General features: G+C 43.5%; 1 protein-coding gene across 2 annotated transcripts in view; it reads right to left on the bottom strand.

The window, feature by feature from the left end:
• BICRAL (BICRA like chromatin remodeling complex associated protein) overlaps positions 1 to 19,201 on the bottom strand; it is a 95,003-nt gene that overhangs the window by 8,004 nt on the left and 67,798 nt on the right. For both annotated transcript variants that reach the window (XM_075925436.1, XM_006122087.3), the window contains exons 8-11: positions 7,663 to 7,724; positions 7,370 to 7,515; positions 7,086 to 7,180; positions 1,726 to 1,828 (exon numbers count right to left, since the gene is read on the bottom strand). In XM_075925436.1, the coding sequence (XP_075781551.1) occupies positions 1,726 to 1,828; positions 7,086 to 7,180; positions 7,370 to 7,515; positions 7,663 to 7,724 (406 nt within the window). The remainder of the gene's footprint in view (positions 1 to 1,725; positions 1,829 to 7,085; positions 7,181 to 7,369; positions 7,516 to 7,662; positions 7,725 to 19,201) is intronic.

Here is a 19,201-nt window from a genome sequence, read left to right on the forward strand (position 1 = left end):
TCAAACTTCCTATTTTGAGTTAATTCTCAGTAGGGTTCAGAAATGGTTGGGTGAAAAATCAATAAAATCCTTTTTGTCAAAATTTTCCAATTTGTTCAAATAGAAATGCTCTTCAATACATTGAAGATTTTTTTAAAGTCATGTGTTCCAGGCTCATAGCTTTATGGCAGTCATGGTCTTCAGGATCCCCTGCTCCTGGCATTCTGCCAAAACGTCTAATAGACCTGAGCAGAGAAGGGTAATTCTGTTTTACAGGCAATTTCAAAATTTTTTGTTTTCCTTCTGAACTGGAATTAAATCAAATTTCAAAATCATGAAATCTTCCCTGAAACAGAATTACTGGGTTCTCTGCCCACTTTGAACAGGATGATATAAAGTGCTTAGCAAATAAAAAGGAGACCCCATAATTATAGTAAGATGCATGCATCTTTCCTTGTGTATTTCCATTACCCAAGATATCTCTCAATCCATGCTATATTCCCTGAAGTTTTGTTCTTATAGCAGTCTTTTTCATGTTTTACTTTCATTACAAATAAATAGTATGTTCTTAAAAGAATTTTAGTAAAACTAACATTTCAAATAAAATTAGAAAGGAAGGCACTGTACATCTGGGGTCAAGCTTGGGTATGGGAGGTTACAAGTATTACCAGGGCTTGACAAACTGTGGCAAGAGTTACTTGCTAGGCACACTGCACATGCGCCAGAGCGGCACTGCGCATGTGTGCAGCGCCGATGAATAGGGCGCACAGAGCGACCAGCTGAAATCTACTCATCACGGGCAAGTAGAAACAACCATTTGTTGAGCCCTGAGTATTACATCTTTGCTAGTGGACTAAGTTTATAATAAACCCACAAATTACTGCATCCTGAGATGTGGGCAGGATCATATACATTTTACCTATATCCTACATCTCCTATTCCATTAAGTAAGGTTTGTAAATTAAGGCACCAAAGCTTTTTCAAGCAGCCTAACTATCTGAGAACTTAAGAAGTTTCATCTGAAGAAGTGGGTTATGCCCACAAAAGCTCATGATACAATATACATTTTGTTAGTCTCTAAGGGGCTGCAAGACTACTGATTGTTTTTTAAGTTTTTCCAGTTACAGACTAACACGGCTACCCCTCTGAAACTATCTGAATATAGTGTCTTGAGGAATGCCATTTCATAGAATATTTGACTGCCCAAATATTTGTATTTTACATTTTTAATGTCTTTTAAGATTAACAGAACATTAAGATGCAACTATACTACAGAAGTACATCTGTTGAATGTTTCTGGTTGTGTCAGTCAATAGTGAATTGGTAAAGAATGCTAGAATTTAAGTGGTCACTGGGCTCCAAAAGTAACACTTCATAGAAGTGAATGAGGGAATTCACATTCTCGCAGTATTGCAGTACCTGGCCAGCTGCAGACTCAAAGAACCCATCCAAAGGTTATTGCAAAAATGATAGCAAAAATGAATGTTGCAAAAAGCATTTTTGCATAGTTTCCCGCCAGTGTGCCCATTTTTTCCTAAGAAAAAAATTAACATATTTTGATGCAAAACACATCAACTGAAAATCTGATTTCACCACGAACCATTAATTCTGAAGCAGAATCCTATGATTTCAAATAGAACTGCACTTAATTATCAATAGCTCAGTATGGACCTAATATTTTTAATGCCTGTAAGATTATACAAATACATTTCTACTTCACAGTGCTGAAGCTAAAACATTTCTCACCTGGATCCACTAGTGCAAGACGCTTATCCCGAGACAGAGATGCCCTTTCTTCCTGATTAAACATCCTGTCAATCATAACCATTTCTGCAGAGGGATTTATCCGCTACAAAAGAAAATTCCTAGAAGTCACTTCATATGTTTCAAATTAAAAAAACAACAATCCCATAATAGTGCCGGAGCAGCACTTCAAAGGGGCAGTGCAGCATTAATGCCTGCGATTAACGCATTAAAAAATTAATCACAGGCGTTAACTCAGGTCAATTGACAGGCCTAATTTTAAATGAAAATTTAGGGTTTTTTTTCTTTTTTTTATTCCACTAGTATTTTTGGGCAATGACAGTCTATGAATTTGTACAATGCCTAACAGAGTAAAATCACAAGTTTGGGATTACCATGACGCTTTAAACAGCATGAAGGAACTTGATCAAACTCTGTGCATATTTTCATTAATTTCTTTTTCTCAACCACAACATAAATTTTATCAACTTAAATTTACTATTGGGAAACTGACATTACTGGCAAATTAAAAAGCAAACAGTTCTTTTTATGAATGGGTATATGTAGTGATAAATAACAATAAAAAGTTAAAATTATATAAGATATATATGGCTCGATTAATTGCAATTAATGCACGATTAACTCAAAAATGTATTGTGATTTTTAAAAATTAATTGTGATTAATCGCAGTTTTAATTGCACTGAGATTACTGATTGAAATTTCTTGCATATTTTTGGATATTTTTCTACATTTTCAAATACATTGATTCCGATCACAATACTGAATACAAAGTGTACAGTGCTCATTTTGTATTATTATTTATTACAAATATTACACTGTAAAATAATAAACAAAAGAAATAGTATTGCAAGTCATCTTATACAAGTACTATTGTGTGATCTCTTTTTCGTGAAAGTGAAACTTGGAAATTTAGTTTTATTACATAACAACACTCAAAAACAAAATAATGTAAAACTTTAGAATCTACAAGTCTACTCAGTCCTACTTCTTTGGTTACATGTGCAGGAGATATTTCTACCTGCGTCTGGTTTACAATGTCATCTAAAAATGAGAACAGGCATTCACGTGACACTGGTATAGCTGGCATTGCAAGATATTTATGTACCAGATGCACTAAAGATTCATATGTCCCTTCACCCACCATTTCAGAGGACATGTGACCATGTTGATGACAGTTCTACTCAATAATAATCCAAAGCAGTGCAGACTGACACATGTTCATTTTCATGATTTTCTTTTTTAGTGGTTCAGGTTCTGTAATTTTTACATCAGAGTGTTGGTCTTTTAAGATTTCTGAAAGCATACTCAACACTTGAAACCTTTCAGATTTTGAAGGCACTTCAGATTTTTAAATCACAGGTCAAGTGCTATAGTACTTTTAGAAAGAGTTACCTTGTGCAGTAACGAAGGTTCTTTGAGATGTGTGTCCCCGTGGTTGCTCCACTTTAGATGCTGGCCTGTCCTCGTGCCAGTGATTGATGACCTTTTTTAGCAGTGCCCTGCCAGGCCACACATGAGCAGTAGTGCCCCTCATGCCATGAGTGTCAGTTGATTATGCACGCCTGCATTACTTCTCTACTTTGAACATAACCCCGAAGAGGTTCTGAAGAATGGGAGGAGGGATGGTAGTGGAGCACCCACAAGGATACACATTTCAAAGAACCCTTGTTACTCCCCAAGGTAAGTAACTCTCTCTTCTTCTTCAAGTGCTGTCCCCGTGGGTGATCCACTTTATGTGTTTGAAGAGCAGTGTCGGCTTTGTGGAGGTGGGTTTTGGAGCCAAGACCCAGAAACAGTGGAGAGGACAACATGCCCTACTGATGTTGGGATTAAACAAGATGTCAACACGTTGTGTCTGGCGAACGTGTGTTCAGAGGAACAGGTTGCTGCCCTGCACATGTCCCCAAGTGGGACATTGTGGGACATTGTGGAGGAAGGCTGTGGTTCATGCCACCCCCTTGGTGGTGGGGGTGTGATAACAAGTGGTGGCTGCTTGTTATGGATGGTATGGAAGGCATAGACACAGGAGAAGATCCATTTTGATATTCATTGTGCGGAGACACCTTGTGCTTTTGAATGTTCGGTGAAGGAGATGAAAAGTCTTATAAACATCCTCCAGGACTTAGTGCTGTCGAGACAGAAAGTGATCCCCCACTGGACATGGAGGCTATGGAACGCTTCCTGGATCGCACTGTCAGGTAGCTTTGGACAGAATGCAGATAAACGTATTTGGAAACACCTGCATACTGTTACAGCTGATGAAGCCTGTACTGTGTTAATGAGGGTGGTGAGTGACTCAAACCTGTGTTCAGGCAGTGTTGCTCTGGCTATGATAGAGTCTACTCAAGCTCCTATCAATTCAAGAGTCTGCATGGGTTTTTCATGGTTAATATGGAATCTGAGGCTGAGTAGTAGAGTGATGGTTGTGTTGACAATATCCTGGGTATCGTGGTAGGATGTGCCTTGGATAAGGCAGATTCATCTAAGTCAGGAAAGATTATTACTCCTGCACAACAGAGGTGTGCTGCCACTACTGCCAAAGTTTTGGAGAAGACTCTCGGAGCTGTTGATAAGCCAAATGGGAGAATCCAGTATTAGTAATGGTTGCCGTCCACTTTAAAGTGTAGGAATTGTCTGTATGCTGGATGAATGGTTATGTGAAAGTAAGCATCTTGGAGGTTGAGATCTGAGAACTAATCTCTGCTGTCCGATCCTGGGGTGATGGTTACGAACATGACCATTTTGAACCTTCAATTTGTTATTTACTTGTTGAGGTTTTTTAAGATCTAGTATCCCATATCTTCTTCTGCATGAGGAAGTATTTTGAATAGAATCCTCTTCCTTGATAGGCCAAAGGGAGTGGTTCTATGGCCCTGATTTGTAGAAGATGTTGTACTTCTAGTTGTAGCAAGTTCTTGTGAGAGGGGTCCCTGAAGAGGGGCAGGGAGTAAGTAATGGGAATGGACATGAATGGTAAGGAATAACCCAAACTGATGATCTCTAGAAACCACCAGTCGGATGTTATCTTGGTCCATCGTTGGAAAAAGGAGTACAGCTGGTGGGTAAATTGAAGGTTGGATGGTGTAGAACAGTGGTTCCCAAACTTTTTGGCATCATGCCCCCTTTTTGATTTTTGAAAAACCCTCACACCCACCGCCCCCCCCCCCTCCAAAAAAAAGCAATAAAACTTGTTGAGGAAAAAAAAAGGAACTGACTGGGGCAGCAAAACTTGATGTGGGTGGAGGCTGGGTCAGCTCACACCTCTCCCCCCAGAATTACTTCACGCTCCCCGTTTGGGAACCCATGGCATAGAAGATGAACTAATGGAGATGTTACTTGAGACCCCGACCAAACCTTCATATTTGCTGCGTGTGCGTGGAAGGTTGGTTTGTAATGGATTATCGTTGACACTGCAGTCTGTGCTTTTGATGTCTCTGTCTTTGTCTAAAATTATAAGGTCTGTGTGACTGCATGACTTCTGTGGTCTTAAGTATGAGTTGTATCTCTGATGCTTGTTAGGTGGAGTATACATCCCTAACATTCTGAGGGTGGTATGTGAGCCCTTCATAGTGTGCAAAACCTCATCAGTTTTTCTAGCAAACAGATGGAACTTGTCGAACAGAAGACTTCTACTTTCAATTGGAGCTGCCTCAGTATACCTGTAGCTTGGAGTCATGAGACTCTGCACATTACAATTGCTGTAGCAGTGCTATGTGCCACAGTGTCTGCCACGTCCAGGGCTGTCTGGAATGCCATGCAGGCAATAGCGTGACCCTCTTGCATTACAGATTGAAGCTGGGGGTGTTTCTGCTCCAAGAGGAACTACATGAGATCCTGAAGCTTTGAGTAGTTTGGTATGGTCATAAATTGGCCCAGAATGCCGAATAATTAGCCACCCAAAGTTGCAAGGTAGCCGAAGAATATACCTTCCTGCCAAGTATATTAAAATGTTTATGGTCCTTATCCTGGGGGTTGAACCGGAATTGCGGATATTTGGTGCTGTTATGTATGGCATCCACCACCAAGGAATTTGGAGGCGGATGCGAGAAGAGAAAATCCATACTCTTGGGAGGGACAAAATATTTCCCATCTGCCCTTTGGTTTGTGAGTATAACTGAGGCTGGTGTCTGACAAATAGTGTCAGTCAAGTCAAATATGGCTTCGTCCATGGGGAGAACTACCTTATATGATGTGGACAATTGTAAAATGCAGAGGAGCCTCTGTTGTTTTTCCTGTACCTCTTGGAGAGCTATTTCCTGTGCATTGACCACACGTTTGAATAACTCCTGCAACTGCTTTAGGTCATCTGTAGGAGTTGTACTTGTAGGGATGATCGCTTCAGCAGGGGATGAAGATGAGTTGTGAAGGGGAGATCTGTCATCCTCCTCAGACATGGGCTCCTGCTCTTCTGACTGTGGTTGTTCTGGAGAGTCAGGCACGGCTCTGATGATCCCAGTGAGTGTGGCGCCAACTGAATGTCCATCTGGGTTTGTTCAGTTGGTGCTGAGGTGTGCCTCAGTGCACTTTTGTGTGGTGCTGCTTTGGTAGGTGCTTGTCATTTCAACCAGAAAGGACACTGTCTGAATGACCTGCTAACCTGCATCCTACTTCAGAAGACATTCAAATCTGCACTTGAAAGGGAATCCTCTGAACTGGCATTCATGCTAAAATTCAACACTCTCCGCAGAGGAATTAACAAAGACTCCAACTATCTTACACATTACAAAGATAGCTTCCCCAATTATCACCTCTAATACTATTAACTCACAGACATCTTCCGTTCCCCACCTCTAATATCATTAACTCACTGGCATTCACCTTCCTTCCCCCCCCCCCCCACATCCCCCTTCTGTTCTGTAATGTGATTTGTCCTTTTCATGTGTGTTCATTTTTTTTAAATTGTATCCTTTGGTATATATGGTTGTGACTATTTTCTTCCATTATTTGATCTGAGGAAGTGGGTCTGGCCCACGAAAGCTCATCATCTAATAAACCATCTTGTTAGTCTTTAAAGTGCTACATAGTCCTGTATTTTGTTTCACTTAGTGGATTAGTTCTTCTTGAGTTCCCCTGGCATTGTTCACCCTCTTTACCCACATTCCATAAGCATGACACCAGGCTCTGCTAGCCCCCAAAGTATGAGCTGATAGCTTCAGATCCACTGCAGATACCTACAGCTGCTCACTGGTAGCCACACAATATTTGTGGATACAGAGGGAAGTAATACAATTCTAAGATCACTCTATTGTGGAACATTAAATCTGTTTAAATAGTTCATTCCAATTTGCCCTAACTGATCCATACATTTCACAAAAATACTTTTCTTGCTTATAAATCTTACCATTGCATCTTCTATGAGCAAACATCTGTACTTATTTAACATAGCTTGTGTCCTTTTCAGAAGCTGTGTGGCTACAGATTCAAATTCACTGTCCACTAAAAAAAGACACAAAATATATTTAGATTATATTCTTCAATACCTAGCACAGTCTCACAAAAGTTTTCTCTCTTCTCACTCTGATTTACACAATCCTTTTTTCAGCACCAAAGTAATATTTAACTGCTTAAATATTCTAATAAGCAGCAGCACCACTTTTATCATACCAAATTTAAAAAATAAATTACCTTTTCTTAAATCCTCCTTCGTTGGCAGTGATCCCTGACACACATGATATGAAAGGAGTCTCTGGACTGCATCATTTAATGATCTGAATTGACTTTTATCTGGTGTCACAGCATGTGCCTGGTCCTTCTGTAACTGTTGTAGAATACTAAAAGGAAAATGACTAATATCAATAATTAACATTTATTCTAATATACAATGGCTATATTTACAGTTTACAAAATGACAGTGTAAAACAGGCAAAGATTAGTAGAAATAGCTGTAACAAAACTATGTATAAAAAAATACAACTTACAAAGCTCCTTTTGTTAACTGTTTAGTAGCAGGCCTCTTTTGTCCAACTGTATGAACATCCAACTAGGACCAAAACAAAACTCAATTAACTCTCATTACCTTTTCCTTCGGAAAAAATAACTTACAGGATTTCCTTGCACAACCTGCTCATTGAGTATAAAATACTTTCAATTGCTTTTCACATATATTTTCTGTAGGCTTCTGCGTGAGGATATTAGATGTAGATTAATTAACTAATCGAATAGTCGATGCATTTGCATAGATTATTTGATTAGTCGATAAGGGTGCTTGAGTCTCCCTCTGGCCCCATGCTCCCACAGTGCTTCTGCTTTTGAAATGTAGCAAGAGCCCTAGTCTTGCTACATTTCAAAGGTGGAAGCACCACCAGTTCCCCCCAGCTGGCTCCTGAACCCCCATTTGCTGCCTCTCTCTGATAGAGGCAGCAAGGGAGGGAGAAAGTGACTAGTCAAGTCACTAGTCGACTACCCGATAGCATTTGCTTATCGAATAGTTGACTATTTGTTTACATCCCTACTTCTGCATCAACGAAAACCAATTATCCGAAGTCTGAGTTAGCGTAAATGATTCCTGCTTTGCTTTGAATTGAATAGACAATGCAAAAAACTGCATATCTCATCTTATACAGCCCCCACCAAAAAATAAACTTTCCACACAGGTGTTAAACATAAGTGGTAACAATTGAATCCCACTACATAAAGAATAAAAATTGCTATGGTGTAAGTAGGGGGTGTACCTTAGAGCACTTTGCTGACTGAACAGATAGCAACAGCAAAGCTCAGAGTATTGAATTAGCAGATATATTTTTCACTCTATGTCGACATTACCAGGTTATTTCAAAATAAGATATTTCAAAATAATAACTCCTGAAATAACTATTTCAAAATAAGCTTATTCCTCTTCACAAGAGGAGGTTACTCACCTCGCTAGTAACTAACGTTCTTTGAGATGAGTGTCCCTGTGGGTGCTCTACATTAGGTAGGTGCACTGCCACCGAGCCTCAGAGAGGAGATTTGATAACAGTGTCCCTCGGGCTGTGCACCAGCAGCTGCATGCTGTTAGGTTGCAGGCATCACGATACATGAGCTCCCCCCACCGCCTGCTCCTCAGTTCCTTCTCTACCCCAGAACCATGGCTTGAGAAGGCCAGAATCGCAAAGTAGAGGGGAAGAAGGGAGGGTTGTGGAGCACCCACAGGGACACTCATCTCGAAGAATGTCAGTTACTATCAAGGTGAGTAACCTCCTCTTCGAGAGAGAGACGTCCCTGTGAATGTTCCACATTAAGGGCATGTCTAGACTGCACCCCTCTGCTGGCAGAGGGATGCAGATTAGGCTGGGCGAAATTGCTAATGAAGCGGGGATTTAAATATCCCGTGCTTCATTAGCATAAAAATGGCCGCTGCTTGTTTCCGGCACGGAGCTTTGAAAGAGAAAAGCATCAGTCTAGGCTGATCTATCACTAAAGAAAGCCTTTTCCGATAGATCCATTATGCCTCGTAAAACGAGGTATACAGGATCTATCGGAAAAGTCTTTCTTTAGTGATAGATCAGCCTCTAGACTGCCGCTTTTGTCCTACAGAGCTCCGTGCCGGAAAAAAGTAGCGGCCATTTTTATGCTAATGAAGCGCGGGATATTTAAATCCCCGCTTCATTAGCAATTTGGCCCAGCCTAATCTGCATCCCTCTGCCGGCAGAGGGTGCAGTCTAGACATACCCTAGGTGACTAAAAATCTAATTCCCCTTTAGGGAGGTAGGGACTTCGGATCTGGCAGAAAAGCGGTGGAAAGAACCGCCTTAGCTAGTTTCAGGCTGGAAAAAGGTCCCTGTACTGCTTTGCAAATGTGTGGTTGGAGGACGATGTGTACTGCTTTGCAAAAGTGTGGTTGGAGGACCATGTAGCAGCTGTGCAAATGTGTCTTATGGGTACTCCACGGAGGAATGCTATTGAGATAGCATCAAGGCACACTCAACCAGATCCATGGCTATCTGACTGTGCATAAGAAAGCTTGATACAATCCGAGATCCAGTGGGAGAGTCTCTGTGATGAGACGGCCTGGCCCTTACCGTGGTTTGCTATTGAGACAAATAGTCTGGGAAATGCCTGAAAAGGAATAGTTCACTGCAGGTAAAAAGAGAGTGCTCTGCGCAGGTCAAGGGTGGGCATTTTCATCTTGAAAGAATTGGCGAGTGGTTTGGGGAAGAAGGTGGGAAAGTGTATTGTCTGATTGAGGTGGAAGAGGGAGGAATTTGGGATGGGTACGTAAAGTGACCTTGTTTTTTAAAAATGTGGTGTATGGGGGATCAGCCATTAGGGCTGCAACCTTCCTACCCGTCTTGCCGACATAATAGCTACGAGGAAAACAGTTTTCATGGATAAGTATAATAATGAGGTGATGGCCATTGATTTGAAAGGCGGATGAGTTAGAGCATTCAGTACTAACAGCTGGTCCCACGGTTGTATTGATGGACTGATGTCTGGTTAAAGAGTGCAGACCCTTTAAAAACCTCGTGGTGAGTGGAGGAGCAAATATGGATGAGTTGTCTATCTTAGAGTATATCTACATAGCAAAGCTGTTTCGAAATAACAGCTATTATTTCGAAATAACTTTACTAGCATCTACACAGCCAAACCGCTATTTCGACATTAATTCGAAATAGCAGAGGGCTTATTTTGAATTTGGTAAACTTCATTCCATGAGAAATAATGCCAAATTCGAAATAGCTAATTCGAAATAAGTGCTGTGTAGAAACTTATATTGAAATAGGGGGCCTCCAGCCTTCCCAGGGTGCCCTGATGGCCACTCCGGCCTCAACCAAGAACACTCCTCTCCCTCCCTTCTCCCCGGAGCCCTTAAAGGAGTTGACCCTAGCCACAGTGTCTGTGTCAGCTCCAAGCCTGCCAGCCCAGAGCCAGCAGTCGCTGCCCCTGACCCAATGGCCTCAAAACATGAGCCAGCAAGCAACTGGCAGTCAGCCCTCCACCACTCCCCACGAGCAGTCTGCCAGCTCCCTGGAGCCTGCCAGGGCCCGGAGAAGGCATGCAACTTCCTGGTCCAGGGTGGAGATCGTGGACCTTATTCAGGTTTGGGGGGATGCCTCCAACGTCCATGATCTCCGCACTAGACGGAGGAATGCAGCCATCTATGGCAAGATAGCTGCCAGCCTGGCGACTGTAGAAGCTATTTTATGTTTAGCTAGAAGCCATCTTGTATATCAGAAACCATTTCAGCTTTTCTCTCAAGCACGTAGACCAGAGTGAACTTTCTGTCACCCCGTGAGAAGAGGCCTACAGGATGGGCTATTGGTATGTGTTAATTGGGCTGGTTGGGACAGGAGATGTACTCCCTCGTACCTGTCCGCCATCTTGTTGATAAGGCTTTGTTTTTCCAAATTTAATTGAGGGTTTCTGTAATTGGATGCCCTGACATCAGACTGTTTGGCTTAGGGTATAAAGATTCTAGGATTGATTGTATTAGCAGCTTTACTGGGCCCGACTTTGCTGGGACCACGTTTGGCTCACTTTGCTTTACTGATCAATAAAGCAAATCAGTTGTTAGCCGCCTAAACAGAGAGGAGCGTGTTTTTGCTTCGACACGACCAAAGGCCACATGCGAACCCAGGAGCAGGTTTGCATGAAAATCAGGTTGGTCTGGCGAGACACCCTAACCCTAAGCCCTGAGCTTCCCCTGCCCCTTCTTCCCCTTGTTTCCCCCTTCCAGCTCCCTCCTCCCAGGTTTCCCTCTCCCTTCTCCCAGCCTCTCTTCTCCTCTCTCCCGCCTCCTTTCCCCAGTCTCACCACAGTTTTATCCTCCCCCCCCCCCCGTTTTGTTAAATAAAGAAAGTTTGTGTTCATGAAAACACATGTATTTTATTTGACATCAGGAAGGGAGGTTACAGAGGGGTAAGTGAAAGGACGTGAGGGAGGAATGAGGCACAAGCCCTCAGTGAGGCAGACCAGGAAGGCTCTTAGTGCTCCTCAGGATGGAAGCTCTCCCCCAGGGCCTCCTGGATACTGACAGCCCCCCGATGGACCTCCTGGATGGCAGCCTGCAGAAAATGCAGCCAGGCTCTCAGCAATGCATCCACGAGAAGCACCAGAGTGGCCAGGGGCAACTCTGGCTCCATGCTGCAGAGTGCTGTGGTGTCCCAAGTGAGGGCAACAAGAGCACGCAGAGACAAAATGCTTTGGTGTCCCTCATCGAGGTAGGCAAGCAAGCAGGGAAAGCTGAGAACCAGCTGTCCGGGGGGGGTCCCTTTAAACAGATATTTCGAAATAACGCTGTAGTGTAGACATACCGTTAGAGTAAAAGGTAGTAATAGCAGCAAGGTGAACTTTAATGAAGCTTATTGCAAGGCCCGCTTGTTTAAGGTGCAGAAGATAATCGAGGATGGTAGGTAAGGAGGATGGTAGTTAAGTCTTATGGGTGCTCTGGGCTCCACTGTATGAAGGACCATTTGTACTTCTTGTGAGCAAGTCAACTCACTTTAGCAAAGCTTTTGATACAGTCTCCCACAATATTCTTGCCAGCAAGTTAAGGAAGTATGGATTGGATAAATGGACTGTAAAATGGATAGAAAGCGGGCTAGAATGTTGAGCCCAACAGGTAGTGATCAACGGCTCGATGTCAGGTTGGCAGTTGGTTTCTAGCAGAGTGCCCCAAGGATCGGTTCTAGGACCGGTTTTGTTCAACATCTTTATTAATGACCTGGATGAGGGGGATGGACTATATCCTCAGCAAGTTTGAGAATGACACTAAGCTAGGGGGAGAAGTAGATACACTGGAGGTCAGGGATAGGGTCCACAGTGACCTAGACAGATTAGAGGATTGGGCCAAAAGAAATCTGATGAGGTTCAACAAGATCACGTGTAGAGTCCTGCACTTGGGATGGAAGAATCCCAAGCATTGTTACAGGCTGGGGACAGTTCTGCAGAAAAGGACCTGGGGATTACAGTGAATGAGAAGCTGGATATTAGCCAACAGTATGCTCTTGTAGCCAAGAAGGCTAATGGCATATTAGGGTGCACTGAGAGGAGCACCGCCACCAGATCTAGAGAAGTGATTATTCCCCTTTATTCAGCTCTGATGAGGTGACATCTGGAGTACTGTGTCCAGTTCTGGGCTCCCCACTAAAGAAAGAATGTGGACATATTGGAGAGGGTCCAGTGGAGGGTGACTAATATGGTTAGGGGGCTGGAGCACATGACCTATGAGGAGAGACTGAGGGATTTGGGTTTGTTTAGTTTAGGTTTGAGGAGAAGACTGAGGGGGGATTTGATAGCAGCCTTCAACTTCCTGAAGGGAGGTTCCAAAGAGGATGGAGAAAGGCTGTTCACAGTAGTAAAGGATGGCAGAACAAGGAGCAATGGTCTCAAGTTACAGTGGGGAGAGGTCTGTAGGTAGGGATGCGGTGGCCATTGTGGAGCCATGTTCCTATAAATTGGATCTTTTGTGTAGGAGACAGTGTAGTTTTCTCAGATACATTGTGACAACCGCCAGAACCTTTGAAAACACCCTCAGGGACGCAGAGTGGCCAAGTGGATGCACCTCGAATTAGTAGTGTTGAGAATCTACAACGAAACGAAGAAAACTTCTGTGAGCAGGGTGGATGGCAATGTGAAATTCTGTGTCTTGCAAGTCAAGGGATGAGAACCAATCATCCTATTCCAATGCTGGTAATATAGTAGCAAGCGTTACCATCTTGAATTCTTGTTTCTGAATGAATTTATTGAGGGCTCAAAGATCTAGGATGGGTCTTCGACCCCCCGACCTTTTTTTATTGTCAAGAAGTAATGGGAGTAGAACCCCTTGTCTCTAAATTGTGTGGGAACTGGTTCAATCGCCCCTATTTGCAAAAGGTGCTCTACCTCTTGTTGAAGTAGTATCTCATGAGAGTGGTCCCTGAAAAGAGACAGGGAAGGGGAGTTGGAAGGGGGTAAGGACACAAAGGGAATAAGATAGCCTTTTTCAGTTATCTGCAGGTTCCTTCTATCGGAGCTTATACATTGCCAGTTGTTAAAGAAGGGTGATGGAACAGATTTGCTCGTATCGATGGCTCCGGAATAGGTGGGAGGCTCTCCAGACCCTCGACCTGATGTTCAAATGTGCTTATTGGAATGCTGCAACTGTTGGTAGAGGAAGGGCGGCACTGCTGGGTTCTGCCTCTGCTCTGTTGTTGTTGGTCTTGTCTATTGTAATGTTATGCATATGGAGGGTATCGAAGTCTCGAGTAGGGCTGATACCTATATTGCCCTCTTCTAGGGAGTTGGTTATAGAACTCCAAAGACTGAAGAGTCACTCTGAAGTCTTTCATGGAGTGGAGAATTTCATTGGTGTCAGTTGCAAACAATTTCTGACTATCAAAAGGCAGATCTTCCATTGTAGATTGAATCTCTCCGGGGAATGGAGTGGAGCTAACCCACGACACCCTTCTCATTATTACTGCTGTATCAGCCGTGTCTAACACAGCTTGTAATGCTGTTCTAGCAGTCGTGTGACCTTCCGATACCAGTGTTTTGTACTGTTGTTTCTGAGCCTCGGGAATATCTGCAGTAAAGTTGTTCAGTTTGGTATAATTTCTGTGGTCATATTTGCTTAATAAAGCTGCGTAGTTCGAAACGCGAAATTGTAAAGTAGAAGACGTATCTATCTTGCACCCAAATGCGTCAAGCCTTTTGCTATCGCAGTCCGATGGAGTGGATCGGTATTGTTGCTGCTTGGATTTTTGTTGTGCAACCTCCACTATGAGGGAATTAGGTACTGGGTGAGTTAAAAGAAATTCAGAACCTTTGGGTGGGACATAATATTTCTTATCTGTTCTCTGATGACAGATTTTGCCACGCCATCTTTGCCGGTTCCATTATTGCTGGATTAATTGGCAGTGTTATTTTTGACAGTGTTACAGAGTACAATATGTCAGTTACCTCATGTTGATTTTCTACAACCTCCTAAAGGGGAATGTTTAATTCAGCAACTACGTATTTAAAAGGGTCTTGGAAATGTGCAGCGTCATCTGAGGTAGTTGGAGCTGCGGCCAGAGACCTTCCCTCCACTGGGGAGGAGGGAGTCAGTTTAGTTCAGAAAGAGTGCTGCCTCCTGTGTGGGTGTGACCCCTTCTTGTATCTATTTAGAGGGGGATACTGCACTTTGTGTCATTTCCGGCCATGCTGATGTTTCTGATAATATTGCCATTTCTGATAGTATTGCCAGTAAGGGTATGGGTCGGTTGGGGGTATACCCAGGGACTGCCATAATATAAAGGCATATTCCCAAATCTAGAAGAGTAAATAGTCTGATCAGTGTAAGGAGAATTCATCGTCAGATTCAAATGAAAATCTTTCCTGAGAGAGTGATCTCTGTGATAACATAGCGAGAGAGAGCTCAGAGGCTAAAAATGGTGAGTTATAAGTCGATGAAACTAATAAGTCTCTGTGTTGGGTGTAATGTCCAACTGGTGTTGTCAATGCCATCGTGGGAGTCACAGAGGTATCTGAGGCACTGAATCATGCCTCGGTACCGAGGAAAGGAAGGTTACTCACCTGTGTAGTAACTGGAGTTCTTTGAGATGGTTGTCCTCAGAGATTTGGGAAAGCAGTACCCCTGGCCGGCCACGCATGCAAGGAGCCAGTGTGTGTGTTCTGAAGAGGCTACTGCGCATGCGCGGCTGCGCTCTCCCCTCAGTTCCTTCTCTGATCCGGATGTGCTGTATTCTGAAGCAGAGGGGAGGAGGATGGGTGGTGGAGCACTCACAGGGACAACCATCTCAAAGAACTCCAGTTACTACACAGATGAGTAACCTTCCCTTCTTCTTTCAGGAGTGTCCCCGTGGGTGCTCCACCTTAGGTGATTACAAAGTAGTATTTGTAGTAGGAGGTGGGAGCTTTGAATGCTAAGCCTTTGAGGCCGAGAGTATTGCGTGGCCAAATGTTTTGTCTCTGTCTTAGCGAATGTCTGTATCGCATAATGTTGGGTGAAGGTATGTGTTGATGCCCATGTGGAGGCCCTGCAGATGTGTTCTGTTGGGACATCCTGTATAAATGCCATTGTGGCTGCAATTGCCCATGTCAAATGAGTTTGCACAGTTGTTGGGGGTTCTCTCTGGGCTCTGGCATACGCTAGTTTAATGCAACTAGACGTCCATTTTGAGAATCTTTGTTTCGATATAGGCAACCCCTGTGACCTCTCTGTTGATGAGACAAACAGCCGTGGGGTTTTTTGAAAGGGCATAGTCCGCTGTAGGTAGAATGCCAGTGCTCTAAAGACATCCAAGGTATGGAGAGCTGCTTCTTTGCTGTCCTTGTGCAGTTTAGGGAAGAAAACAGGTAAGTATATGGGTTCGTTGCAGTGGAACATGGTAGGTACTTTGAGTAGAAATTTGGGATGGGTCCTAAGTGTGACCTTATTCTTATGAAATTTGGTGTATGGTGGGTCCGCCATTAAAGTTGCTATTTTGCCAACATGCCCTGCGGAGGTAACTGCCACAAGGAAAGCTACTTTCATCGACAAGTGTAATAGTGAACAAGTGGCATGAGGTTCGAAGAGTTTACCCATGAGCACCTTTAGTACTAAGTTCAAGTCCCATCCTGATGGTACTCATGAGAGGCCCGTGTTGTGTAGCTCTAACAAGTATTGTAGAATGTGTGATACACCCGTGTGGAGCGGTTCATGGCTGTGAGCTGTACACCATGCCACGAACCTCTTCCATTTTTGACCATATGTCTTTCTTTTTGCAGGTCATCTAGAATTTGTGAGGACGAGCCGTACTGCTTCCAGAAAGGTCTTTTTCCATGGGATTCAACCAACAAGTATCTATGCCCGGATGTGAAACTTGTGGATTCACGGATGGGGAATTTAATCGTTTTGTTGGGTCAGCAAAGCCCTGACTGATGGGAATCAATGTGGTGGCCGGATGCTCATCCGTAACAGGTATGGGTACCACGTTTGCCTGGGCCAGTTGGGTGTTATGAGTATTACTCTGGCCCATCTTGCTTGATCTTGAGGATCACTCACTGTATCAGTGGAAAAGACTGGAACACGTATGCCAAGTGTGCGTTCCATTCTATATTGCAGGCATCCCCCAAAGAGCCAGGACCTATGCCCGCTCTGGAACAGTACTGTGGGCAGCAAGCATTGTTGTGTGTTGCAAATAGGTCCACTATTGGGAATACCCATTTCGTGAAGAGGTGAGTGAACACTGATTGGTTTATCTCCCACTTGTGGTTTTGTGGGAATAGTCTGCTTAGATTGTGTGCCAATGTGTTGTCTTTGCCTGGTAGATAGGATGAGACCAGGTGTATGTTTCATAGAATACACCATTCCCAGAGGCATAGTGCCTCCTGGCATAGGTGATATGAGCATGATCCTCCCCGTCTGTTGATGTAATACATCATAAAGATGTTGTCTGTGAGTATCTGTACCATTTTGTTTTGAATGAGAAGAAGAAAGTGCATGGAGACATTCCTTATAGCCCTTAACTCCAGTAGGTTTATATGGTATTTGGTCTCGCGTTGCGTCCATTGACCCTGTGTTGTAGATGGGCTCCCCAACCTAGGAGGGAAGCATCTGTAGTGATTGTTATTGATGGCGGAATCCGTTGGAAGGGGACTCCTACACATATGTTGTTGTGTATTGTCCACCATGCAAGGGAGGGCTTTTATCTTGTTGAGCACAGTAAGGCTTTTGCTCAAAAGATAAACACGAGGTCGGTAGGTTTTGCGTAGCCATGCTTGAAGTGGTCGCATGCATAATCGAGCATGAGGTACTACAAATGTGGATGCTGCCATTTGCCGCAGTATTTGTAGGCATGATCATGCTGTTGTGCATGGACTTGCCTGCGCTGTTTCTATGGGGAGCCTAAGTGAGAGCAATCTGCGGTATGGTAGGTAGGCTCTAGTCTTTCACGCAGTCTAGGTGTGCCCCTAAGAATTCCAGTGTTTGAGTAGAGGACAAGGCACATTTTGGCACATTTAACAGTAGACCTAATTTGTCGAAGAGGGTTCTGGTTGTCGAGACTGCTTGCTGTATATCTTGTTGTGTAGAGCTCGTTACTAGACAGTCATCCAGGCAAGGGACTATCGTAAGGGTTTTTGTGTAAGTGGGAAGCGATTACTTTTGAAAAAACTCGTGGGGCTGTCGAAAGTCCGAACGGTAACACTCTGTATTGAAATTGCCTGTGCTATATAGTGAAATGGAGGAATCTCCTGTGTGATGGATGAATTGATATGTGGAAATAGGCATCCTGTAGGTCAAAGGTAGACATCCATGCTCCTTTTTCCAGGTCAGGTATAATTGTAGCCAGCATAACCATCTTGAAGAATTGGTATTTGATTAACTGGTTGAGTTTGCGGAGATCCAAAATGGGTCTCCAGCCCCCCAACTTCTTGGTGGTAAGGAAATAATGGGAGTAGAAACCCTTGTCCATGTTGTTTGGGGACTTCCGCTATAGCCCCTACAGCTATGAGGCGTTCTGCCTCTTGCAAGAGTAAGTTCCTGTGAGAGGGGTCCCTGAAAAAGTAGGATGGGAGAACAGTTGTGAAAGGAATGCAGTAGCTGGTTCTTATGATTTCTAACATCCACCTGATGGCAGACCAGGCTGGATAGAAGCTGACTAGTCTGTTGCCAAATAGCATAGATGATTCTGTTTGCTGCCTTGGAAATTCCGGGGTTGTCAGACCCTTGACCAGGACTTCAAATCTGTTATCTGGATGACGATGGTTGCTGGTTGGAAGGCTGTTCAGATGTCTGTCTCCGTCTATTTTGATGCTGTTTATGTCTATTATCAAAATGTCTCTGCTGTTGGTTAAATGTTGGAGGTCTGTATCTTTGCTGGAATTATCTATATTGTCTCCTTATGACAGGTACTTGGATGTCCAACATTCTGATTGTGGCCCTTGAATCTTTCAGAGTGTGGAAGGATGTGTTTGTGGACTCCGTGAATAGTTTCGTGCCCTCAAATAGGAGGTCCTCTACAGTGGTTTGAACCTCTCTCAGAAAGCCTGAGAGATGAAGCCATGATGCCCTCCTCATAACCACAGCTGAGGCTGAAGATCTGGCTGCTGTGTGCTGAGTCTAGCGCATTTTGTATAGCTGTGTGCCCTATAACTGTACCCTCTTTAATGTTTGCTTTGAATTGTTCTATCTTTGTGTCTTCAACGGAATCAATAAAGGACGCTAGTTGATAAAATATGTGGTGTGTATATTTTGCTAATAATGCAGCGTAGTTGGCTATTCTGATCTGCAGGCTTGCTGATGATTCTTTCCCATCGTATCTAGCCGCTTCCAATCCCAATCGTTGGGAGCAGTATGCATATTTTGTTGTCTTCCTCTTTGATTGACTGCTTCTACCACCAGAGAGTTCAGTGTTGGGTAGGAGAACAGGAATTCTGCTCCCTTGGGAGTATTTTCTGTCCATTCTTTTGTAGATTGGTGAGATTGTGGCTGGAATGCTCCATACGCTTTTGGCCGGATCCATAAGAGCCTCGTTCATGGAGATGGCTAATTTTGGATGGAGAGACATTTGGAAA

This window comes from Pelodiscus sinensis, chromosome 3, assembly GCF_049634645.1.
Source record: "Pelodiscus sinensis isolate JC-2024 chromosome 3, ASM4963464v1, whole genome shotgun sequence".
Classification (NCBI taxonomy): domain Eukaryota; kingdom Metazoa; phylum Chordata; order Testudines; family Trionychidae; genus Pelodiscus; species Pelodiscus sinensis.